Source organism: Bufo bufo, chromosome 3, assembly GCF_905171765.1.
Source record: "Bufo bufo chromosome 3, aBufBuf1.1, whole genome shotgun sequence".
Classification (NCBI taxonomy): domain Eukaryota; kingdom Metazoa; phylum Chordata; class Amphibia; order Anura; family Bufonidae; genus Bufo; species Bufo bufo.
In genome coordinates, this window is record NC_053391.1 from 701,328,434 (window position 1) to 701,340,479 (window position 12,046).

General features: G+C 39.0%; 1 protein-coding gene across 1 annotated transcript; it reads left to right on the forward strand.

The window, feature by feature from the left end:
* Positions 1–2,301: 2,301 nt before the first annotated feature.
* On the forward strand, positions 2,302–3,234 carry LOC120994123 (olfactory receptor 52A1-like). The gene has a single exon (XM_040422580.1). It carries the CDS (start codon positions 2,302–2,304, stop codon positions 3,232–3,234), a length of 933 nt encoding a protein of 310 aa, XP_040278514.1.
* Positions 3,235–12,046: the final 8,812 nt, after the last annotated feature.

Consider the following 12,046-nt stretch of genomic DNA (forward strand, 5'->3'; position numbering starts at 1 on the left):
TGTTTTTAAGGAATGCCTTTTCCGGCATCCCCGGGGGTCCGCAATGGGGGCAACTTGTGCATCCTCATACTGTATGATAATCACTTCCTGGGCTGTGGGAGAGGGAGGAGATCCAAAACACTAGCGGATATGGCTCAGTGGATTCGTAGTCAAGGTATATTACAAACATTTTGTTTATTTGGCAGGGCTTCACATCTGATTTTGAATTTTTTTTGCAGCTGTTGAACTCTAAAGAGTTAAAGTAAACATTAAGTTATGTTGGAAGTACAGTTGATCCTGGGTGTAGTTCCTTGATGTCTTGATTATTAAGGAGAAGGATGGTAGGGTGTCTACTGACTTGTATAGGAAACCTACTTCAACCAATTCCCTATTACATGCTGGGTCTCATTGTTTAAAGATATTTAAAGGCATTCCTGTGGGTCCGTTTTTAAGATTATGTCGTATCTGCTCGGGTAAAGAAAGTTTCAAAGCCCAAGCGTGTGATTTACAGGATAGATTTCACAGCAGAGGTTACAACCAATGATATAAAAGAAAGGGTTACGTGGGAGCCAAGGATGCCTCTTGAGATTCCATGTCGGTGAGTAGAGTGAAGGAGGCCTCTGATCTGAAGCCAAGACTGATTACCTCATTTAACTCCCAGTGGGGGAAAATGCGTGAGATTCTACAGAAGGCCTATACTTCTGTTTGACCAAGATCTAAGGGCATGTTTTTCAGAAGATTCCTTAATTACTTTGAGGAGTTTGTGGAATTTTGGGGATATTTTCACCACAAGTCACTATGTTCCACCCTTGGAGCATATTACATTTGGCAGTCATGGCCTGGGATGGGGCTCTTTTGTCTGTGGTAACTGCTCAGTGTCACACCCTGCCCTGTGGGTGTTCTGAGGAGATCTGTCAGAGTTGCTGAATGTTCTCGATCTGACAGTTTGTTTTGTTGTGGGTTAGAACTGAATCCCACCTCCTCCTGGATGTTGTTCTTTAGGTAATTGGTGAAGCTATTTATTTCTCCCTCTCCCTATAGCCTTTGCGGGTTATAGTTCTGCCTTGTGTGAGCTCTGGAAGTTTGGTGGATCGTCTACTCCAACACATCTCTAGATAAGTCGTTTTCCCTTTTTCCTTCTGTGTCTGTTTTTACTAGACGTCTAGGGTGACGCAACTCCTTTGGTTTTTGAAGGAGCCGGGTGTCTCTTTCCTTCTTCCCTATAGCGGAGGGTTTGGTTCAGTGTGTTATAGTCTTGGGTACGTGGGCATGTGCATATCTACCATCAAGATATGCACATGGGCATAGCAGCTTAGGGAAAGTGTTTTAGGGATTGCTAGAAGGTTACCCCTTTCTTCCCTAGCATTTGGGGCCTAGTCAGTTGCTTTGTTTGCCTTATCATGTTCTGTTTCCTTCCATTATCTTATCTACCGTGACACTCAGCTTGTAGATATATGGTGAGATCCATTGAGTTCTGTGATTCATCTGGGGCACATGAGTACAAGACAGTACATCATATTACATGTAGGACCTCGTCAGTAAGCTTAGGGTCCGTATACTTGAACATGCTGGCAGCATTGACAATTGGAGAAGAGGTGTTTGGCAAGTTACAACCTATGACCAAACGCTTTAAGGAAGTACATATGTGCAATCAAAAATTTTTCCTAGTTTGGGGGATAGATAGGGTGATGTTGGGCTGCAGAGGGGGGATATTAAAAATTACTCCTACAAAAGGAGACCAAATGGATCACCATTTTGAAAACAATGTTATCAGCAGGGTTGAATGATGCCATTAGCTTTGAGTCATTTTGTAATGTCATCTTGCACAATTTTAATATTGGGGCTATTATGTTTCTTAATACTCAGTGGAGGCTCTGTGATGTAATATTGCAGTAATATTGGGCTTTTTCTGTCTTGCCCTGCTTTTTTCGCAGTGGTATCTTTTTAATTTTTATGCGATGTGTATTCCAATAAACATTTATACATTATTATTTATTAGTTTGATGTTTCTTATTTTTTTTGGGGGGGGGGGGATTATTGGCGTATTGGTATAGGTTATGAAACTTTTTGAGCTACCGTAGGCCTAATTATGCTTATATGATGTTGTAAGGTTCCTATCGGTAACGTTAAAGTGCTGGATGCCATTTTGAGTAATTCATCCTAATCAAATCACGTAAGATTCTGATTCCCTGGGTATCTGAATCAATTTGCACATCCCTAATATTGACTCATCTAACTTTATCTCATCCTTAGGATCACCCATGGTTTCTACAGCTGAGACCAGAGCAGAAAGTGATGTTTGAAGTCCTCACCCTGCAGGAGATGATGAATTTAACCTTCTATCCAACCTACTTCCTTCTGGTTGGTATTCCAGGACTAGAACATGCACATATCTGGATATCAATCCCTTTCTGTAGCATCTATATATTTGCATTGCTGGGAAACATCATGGTGATGGTTGTCATCCTCACATCTCCAAGACTCCACCAGCCTATGTTTATATTCCTCTGCATGTTGGCATTTAATGATGGTCTTCTTTGTACAAGCTTTGCTCCAAAAATTTTGTCCATCTTTTGGTTCAATGACAGAGCCATTAGCTTTAATGGGTGTCTTCTACAGATGTTCTTCATTCACAGCTTCACCAGTATTGAATCGGGGTTCTTGCTTTCCATGGCTTATGACCGCTACATTGCTATATATAAGCCTCTCCAGTATAGCTCCATAATAACCATTAGACTGATAACCCGACTGGTCATTGTGTTTGTGGTCCGGGCAGTTGTTCTGGTCAGTCCTGGTCTTGTTTTGATAAGGAGGTTTCCTGCTTTCAAGACCAACATCATTGCACATTCCTACTGTGAGCACATGGCGGTGGTGAAGCTTGCGGCTGCTGATATCCGGGTAAACAGTATATATGGACTATTTGTGGCTTTCACTGTTGTTGGTGTTGATTTGCTCTTCATCTTTTTTTCATATATCATGATTTTTTATGTCGTCTTCCATCTCCCATCTAAAGACACTCGTCTGAAAGCATTTAACACATGTACCCCTCATATCTGTGTATTCCTGAGCTTTTACAGCATGGGCTTATTATCTTTCTTATCCCATCGTTATGGTGAGAAGATTCCTCTTTATGTCCACATTATCTTCTCTGACAGCTACCTCTTGGTTCCACCCATGCTCAACCCACTTGTCTATGGAATTAAGACAAACGTGATCCGTGAGGAGATTTGGAAAACCATAAAGAATCTGTCATAAGATTTGGAATGGGAATGGGAAAAGTAGACATGTATCAGGTTCTCTTCCTGTTAAAAAGAGACATCTAAGAATCTGAAGAAGTGCAAAAGAGAAGTGTGCCTTTTGCGCTGTGGCATTAGAAGAATTTTGATATCTCTTACTTAGTCTAACCATACTGTCTATTACTCTGTGATTCCTCTATCGCCGTTCTATGGAAGCAGTAGGTTTAAAGAGCACACCCTTGAAATAACTTCTTTATTAACTTCAACTCAGCTTCATATATAACACTGCCGACTTTGTAGCAGATAGTCCATGTACATAACACATGTTGAATAAAGTATCATAAAATGGCGGTATGAATAAGATGGTGGTTCAACTGTTCAATTTTGTCATTCAAGATAAAATATGGATATATTTCTCTCTTGAGTATCTGTACTTTCACTTTAAGTTATTTAAGCACTTTATGATCTTTCTGAGAGGTATATCTGAGGTTATCCAGTAGTTCACTTGCTCTACTTGGTTTGCAGTTTGCTCTATACAATTGCTTATGATCTGGGATGAGCAGTTCGCATTTGTATGTAATTTGTTTGGATTGCATGATTGTATCGCTCAGTACATCGTTTGTATGGTATGTGTAGTTTGCAATTGGTGGAACTGTAGGTAAACACACATAACTGTTTCAGTATACAGTTCTAATCACTATATTAACAATATGAACTTATATAACTGTTTTAAATACCTATTTTTGCCTCTCTGCTTCCATAAAAGACAGCTCTTAGTGGAGTGAATTTCTGTTCAGCTCCTCTCTCTGGTGAATAATGATTCTAGCAGCTCCTGCTAGGAGAATTTCCCACACAGACTGTGTGTGAGGCTGGCTGTTATTGGTCAAAACTCTTGCTGTGTGTGAGGCTGGCTGTGATTGGTCAGGACTCCTGCCCAGCAACAACAGTTTAACTCTATGCTTTCTGTTGTGTCTGCTGTGTCATTGAGCTTACCTTACATTATATAATAAATCTTAAAGGCACATTATCTTTTTCTGCTTCTGTGGACACAAAATATAACTATTACATGACATCCAAACATGAAGTCACAGTAAATAACTCTGCCTTTGTCTTTAACACGTAAACATAAAACGGTATTAAGGTTATTGGCAGGTTTAGCTGTATAAACATAAAAGCTATATTAGCAACCTAGGGCAGGTCTTAGCTGGCCAGCTATACTCCCATCAAAATTACCTATAATTCTATGTTCTTAGTAGTAGGACTTAAACATGAATTTGAGGAATTTTCCATCATGTTCTCAACTTCCAAGTCTCTTTTATCACTCTCAAGTAGAGCAACTAACTTCTGTATAGGACGTTCCAACTTGAGTTGAGTAGTGAGACGTTTTCCTTTTTTCTAAAGTTTTGAGTCTCCTATTTGTAACAACACTCTTCTTACTAGTTTGTCTTCATCCTTTTGAACTTCTAGAACTTTGTCCAATTTCCATTGACTTCTAGGTAAATCTTCTTTTTTAACTAACACTATATCACCAACTTGGACATTTCTTCTGGGTGTTTGCCATTTACATCTTAGCATAAGATTGGCCAAGTACTATTTCCTCCATCTATTCCAAAACTGCTCTGATATTGAACTCTTCACCATCTTATTTTAGCATATAAATCCTCTTTGGTGAACTTGCCAGGTGATGGATGTATGTAATCATACTTAAGGTGAAGTAGATGGTTGGTAATTAAAGGGTCCAAACTTGTTGAATCGTTGATGTTATTAACTGTAAGTGGACGACTGTTAACAATAGACATTACTTTATAAAATAGGGTCCTAAGTGAAGCATCATCTATTCTTCTGTGATCCTTTTTAACACTGAACTTAATACATTTCTTACAGTTCTGATTTGTCTTTCCCAAACTCCTCCTGTTTGGCTTGCATGTGGAGCATTCATATGAAAATCACACTGTTTCTCTAACAAATACTCAGTTACTTTTTCTTTATCGATCTCTTTTAGAGCTTTCTTCAATTCATTCTTTGCTCTGACAAAATTAGATCCTTGGTCAGATCTAAGCTCTCTGACAGTACCTCTAATGGCTATGAAACATCTCAAGGCGTTGATGAATGTGTCAGTTGACATATCTTCTAACATTTCCAGGTGAATTGCCCTGGAGCTTAGACATGTAAATATTAGTCCATATCTCTTGTACTCCTTGCGGTTCTGTTTGGTGATAAATGGGCCAAAACAATCCATTCCGCTATAAAGAAATGGTGGTGATGGGTTTACACAATCTGCTGGTGAATCTGCCATTTTTTGTTCTTCTGTAGGTCTACGTGCGTTTCTGCAGACTACACATTTACTTATATACTTTGCTATAACTTTGCTTCCTTTTAATATCCAGTAACCACCTTCTCTCAAAAAGCTTTTGGTAAAGCTTCTTCCTTGATGCAAGGATATATTGTGGTAGTGATCAATAATCAATCTTGTGAAGGTAGAATTTTTGGGTAGAATTGCTGGATGCTTCACTCTGCTAGGCAACGATGCATTTTCCAGTCTCTGTTCCACCTTCAGTATACCATCCTGCAGAACAAGATTAAGCTTGTACAATGTGTTTTTGTTTGGAAGCCTTTTAGGTTCTTGACTAAGTCTCTTCAACTCTTCACTGTAGAATCTCTGTTGAATGAGTCTTATGACTGTTTCTTCAGCTTTCATTCTTTCTTCTACATTCAACAATTCCTTCTTTCTGATTCCCTTTGCAAAATGTTGAATTTGAGCTACTACTTTTATGACTGTATTCCATTTTGAACATCTGGCTAGTCTTTCAAGTATGTCATCTTGACACTTGGCAGTAGTGCTCAACATTTGTACGACTTTTACTTCTATTCAAAGGTAGTTAGTGCAGCTCTCACCTGTCTGGAACCTCCAACCATGAGGACACGGACCGCTCCCTCACCCGGACTGGGAGCAAATAGAAATAAGTGAAGAAGAGTTGTCCAGCCTTTCTTTGAGAAGTTCCAATTGCACTTTATTCAATATCAAAATTTTAAAAGCATCCAGGTACAGGTTGCGTTGGTCTACCTGATTACAGGGGGAGATCCATGAAAATGTCCAGATCCTTTGAATTCTGTGTCAATGGGCAAAGTTTTGTGATAAAATCATTCTTAAACTGCAATACAACATATGCTATCTATCTGAATACATGCACTAAATGCTTGCTACAGTATGTGGGCTGCACGACGAATGCTATAAAAACTCGGATAAGAAAGCATATCTCTGATGTGCCGCACCATGAAAGCCGCAATGTTTCAGCTGATAGTCTCCATTTCGCGATAGTTCATGGTGGCGATGCCTCAGATATGCTTGTGCAAGGTATTGAAAGGGTCAATAAACCAGCAAGGGGAGGCAACCGCAAAAGGAAACTTCTAAACAGAGAATTCTTTTGGATTTTCAGATTGGAAAGCTGCCAACCCCAAGGGTTAAACAATAGATTAGATTTGATTCTACAATACTGAATATTGGATTCCCTGTATCTTTAAGTTATTTATGAGGATATTTTAAGTTCAAGTTTGTCTTACTGTCGTGCACCTTTTAATTTTTTTTATATCTTTATTGGTATTCCAAAAATCCTTACAGTCATAAGCAATATTAATAATCCAGGTTTTACATTATATAACCAGTCAATACAGTTAATCTAATAACAATATTAATAATTAATAACTTACATTATGACGTTATAAAATCAGTATATATCTATTACCCACCCTATTTACCCCCAATGCCTGTTGCTCCCCCAGAGAGAGAAAAAAAAAAGACCGGCCTCTCACCATTCTCAATCCCCTCAACCTTTCAACCATTTCTGCCACAGTAGGTAACACACTACTACCCCAATGTCCGATGATGCATTATCTAGCAAAGAACAGGAGTTTGACTGCTATTTCCCATTGATTTAAATTCTCTATCCCTTTCATGACTCCAAAAATACAGGTTTCCAACTCCACTGGGACTCTAAACCGTGATATTTCTCTATTTTTTCATTTACCTTCCGCCAAAAATCTTGTATCTCTCTACATGTCCAAAGTATATGGACGTCGTCCACACCTATGAATCCACATTTTTTGCAACTAAAATCGTTAGGTCTATAGAACTTCATCAAATCTTTAGGGGAATAGTATAGTCGATATATTATATTAAATTGTGTAACCCTATGAGAGAAGTTATGTGAGAAGCCATTTTTTGCATGTATCACCTTCTCCCAAAACTCTATCTGTTGGGGGAAAGGCTCCTTCCATTTGTGCAATAAACAGTTGGCTGCTCTTTTTTTTGTCTTCTGGTATAATAGAACTTGATATATCCTTGATATCCGCTTCTTGCCCGCTATTAACTTAGATATATTTTCTATAGGATATGGGAGGGTAGATATCTGTGTTCCCATTCTTAATGCCGTCCGCAAAGCTTGTTTCAATTGTAAGTAGTAGAAGGTCAAATCTCTATTTCCAGTGGCGCAGATGTTTATAAGCTCTGAATATTCAATTACATCCCCCTCCTTCCATACTTGTCCCAATCTATAAATATCGTTATTCCACCACACTTTTTGTTCAATTGATTTTAATTCTCTAAGATAGATGTTATCCCACAGTAGGGTGCCCACATGCACTCCAGTGTGGGACCACATTACCCTTACCTACTTCCAGATTTTTGTCCACAATTCAAAGAGTGTCACTTTATTAATTTGCTGCTGTAACAAGGCATTAGCCTCTACTAATTGAAAAATACTACATTTATCTAAGTTTTTATTTATCCCTTCTAGCATAGCTTTATATCTTTGCGAGTTGCTCCAGTTTATCATATTTCTAATATGGCCAGAAAAAAGAAAAAGTTCCAGATCTGGGACTGATAGTCCACCTTCTTTCTCTTTAATATACAATATTTGCGCTCTGATTCTAGGTTTTTTACCGCGCCATATCAAATCCGTCAGAAGGGAAGCTATCCTTTTGATAATTCTCTTAGGGATTTCTACCGGCGCGTTCCACATGATATAGTTCAGGGAGGCTAAAATAGCCATTTTCACCAGTGAGATTCGGCCTGCCATTGATACTTGTAATTTTTTCCACACTTCCACTTTTTTCTTTATTCCAAGTTTTTTAGGAAGCACATTTAGATGTATATAATCTTTGGGGTTAGGGGTAATCTGAATACCTAGATATTTTACCGGCTCGTCTATTTTCTTAATCTCCAGTTGGTCCAGTGTTGCGTTTTTTAGAGGGTCAATCGGGATACAGGCTGATTTAGCCCAATTTATTTTAAGTCCAGCATATTTACTATAATCCTGAAATATCTGGAAGATCTTAGGGAGTGAATCATGTGAGCCCACAAATAGCATAATGTCATCCGCGTACAGGGCAATTTTTTCTTTGTGGGGACTGTACCTGAACCCCACAATCTCTCTATCTTGCCTAATAATCTCTGCTAAAGGTTCCAAAGCTATAGCAAATAATAGAGGAGAGAGGGGGCACCCCTGCCTAACACCTCTGCCGATAGGTATGTTATCAGAGTATTCACCATTCAGTATCACTCTTTCCGATATTTCCGTATACAGTAGTTTTACCCATGAGACAAAAATATCACTGACTCCCATTTTTTAAAATGTTGCCAACAATAAAGGCCATTCTATGGTATCAAAAGCTTTTGAGGCGTCTAACGTCAAAATCATCCTCTCACCACTATTTGTGGGTTCCACTTGGGAATTTTCATAATATCTAATAAGATTTTCAGTTGTAGTCTTGCCCAACATAAATTCCATCTGATCCTCATGTATAAGCACCGGCAACACCTCCCTGAGCCTGGCCGCCAATATTTTTGCTAGTATCTTGTTATCAGTATTAATCAATGAGATGGGGCGATATGAGCCTGGCGAAGTTGGATTTTTCCCAGGTTTTAAAATAAGTGTGATAAGGGCTTCCCTCAAGGAGTCGGGTAATCTCCCAGACTCTCTCCACGAAGCCCACATTTTAAGCAGATTCGGGGTCAATATTTCCCTATACTGGGTATAAACTTCAAACTGGATACCATCCGTACCTGGGATCTTATTTTTAGTTATTTTTGATAATACACTATCCACTTCTGTTGGATCTAAGGGGGTTTCCAGCTTATCCCTTTGATCTGTAGCTAATTTCTTGATGGTGATTTTCTCCAAAAACTGTTGTATTTGCTGTGCATTCTTCTTTATTTTGCTGCTATACATATTCTTAAAATATTATTTAAGTAAAGATTTTTTAGAAGCATGTCCTGTCGTGCACCTTTGAAGGAGGGAGTGGCCACATGACCCCTTGATTGGTCCAGGTGTGGTCTCCTCCTCCTATAAAGGTGAGGACTGAGTGTATTTTTAAATGGTCATGAGTAAGAGCTGAAATTGTTTTGCTGCCTGAAACGTGTAGACCAACGCAACCTGTACCTGGATGCTTTTTAAATTTTGATATTGAATAAAGTGCAATTGGAACTTCTCAAAGAAAGGCTGGACAACTCTTCTACACTTATTTTGACTTTTACTTCTAGATCACCCATAGACAATTCTGTGTAACCTTTACTGGGCGTGATTTCCTTTTCCCAAAGGAACTCTGGGCCTGTGAACCAATTAGAATTTTTCAATTCTGTTACATTCAGGCCTCTTGAAGCATGATCTGCTGGGTTATGCTTTGTGTCAATGTGATGCCAATGTTCTGGATTTGTTATTTCACAAATTTTCTCAACTATCTTAGCGACAAAGATATGGAATCTTCGAGCTTCGTTGTTTATGTATCCTAGGACATCTTGTGAGTCTGTCCAAAAATATTCTTCATCTATTTTCAATTTCAATTTTTCTCTCAGACACTTGCTTACTGATGCTAAAACTACGGCTGCTGTCAGTTCAAGTCTTGGTATTGTCTGAATACTGGTAGGTGCAACTCTGGCCTTACCTATAACCAGGGTACAGTGTATATTTTCTTCTCCTATCACTCCGATGTAGGAGCACTGACAATAACCATAACTACTGGCATCTGAAAAGTGATGAAGTTCTATTTTCTTGTACTTTCCAAAATCATGAGTTACAAAACATCTGGGTATCCGAACTTCTCTCAAGTTTTGCAAATCTCCTATCCAACTCTCCCACCTTGGCCTCAAATTTTCAGGTATAGGCTCGTCCGATCCCAACTTCTTTCTGCATAATTCTTGTAGTTTTTCTTTTGCTCTGAGGATTACTGCGGCCAAGAATCCCAATGGATCAAATATAGAAGCCACTGCGGAAAGAATGGTGCGTCTAGTTGCAATTTTCTCTTCAATAGATACTTCAAAGAAGAACTTGTCATTCTCTACATTCCATCCCAATCCAAGTACGTTCTGAACTGGAAGATGATTATATATGAGATCTACATTCTTCATTGATGATGCACGTTCAGGTTCACTGATGGATTCCAGTACCTCTCTGTTGTTTGAGATGAATTTATAAAGGCGCAGGTTTCCTCTTGCGCATACGGTAACTCTTGGCTTTCTTTCACTAGTTTGATTGCAGATTCTGTGAACTCTAGACCTATGAGACCATCGTCTACATAAAAGTTTTTCTTCAGAAAATTTGCTGCTGATGGGCAATCCTTTTCATTCTGATTGGCCAGGCACTTCATACCATAATTGGCACAACCTGGAGACGATGCTGCTCCAAACAAGTGTACTTTCATTCTGTTTTCTGCTGGCTCTGTATCTGTATTTCCATCCTCCCACCATAAAAACCTCAGGAAGTCTCTATTTTCATTCTTCACATGAAACTGGTGGAACATCTTTTCAACGTCACACATGACCGCTACGGGATACTTTCTGAATCTGCAGAGTACTCCAGGCAGAGTGTTTGTAAGATCTGGTCCTTTTAGAAGATGATTATTCAATGCAACACCATCGTACTTTGCTGAGCAATCAAATATACTCTAATATTATCTGGTTTCTTTGAGTGGTAAACACCTTGATGTGGGATGTACTACACTTCTCCTTCTTTAGGTTGGTTATTAACTTTGTCTGCATGTCCTTCTTCGAGGATTCCTTCCCTGAATTTCAAATAATCATTCTTGAGTTTGGGATCTCTTCCCATCATTTTCTTTAAACATTTCAATCTTGCTAGGGCAAGATTTCTGTTATTTGGCAGACGAGGTCGTTCTCTAAAAGGTAAGGGCATTTCAAGATGACCTTGTTGATTCTGCTGAATACTTTCTTCTAGAGTGTGTACGAACTTTATGTCTTCTTGGGATACACTCTTTTCTTTAGAACTTATATTTGCAAAGTCGGATTACTTTTGCTGGAATAACAGTTGGTAACTCTTGGTCAGATATTCGATGACACAATCCTGTCTTGAGTTTGCAATCTGCTGTTTTCCTCCAACAACAACCTATCCTAGATCAGTTTGAACAGCGTAGGATTCACCCTTTCCTCCTGTGATTACTTTTCGTGGTACCAAAGCTTCGGGACAATCGTAGCTTATCAACAGTCCAAAACCAAACTCCTTCAGCGGGGACATTTCATGAGATATGACAGATAGGTGCTCCCATTCATTGGCTGTTTTACAGGTAGGTATGCGATCTCGATCTAGAGGTATATCATCTTTTGTATAAGCCAGAGGTAGATCTAATGTGAAGTTTTAATGAAGTCCTCTAACTCTCAGTCCTTTACTGTTCACTAATGTGTCTCTGCCCGTCATTGTGGTGAGTTTGAGCTTCACTGGTTCTGTAGCCACTTGTAATTTCTTGCAGATTTCTTGATCAATGAAGGTGACGTCACTCTGGGCAGTAGCCCATAGGCATATACCTTCTTATTCCTCATTTTAGGA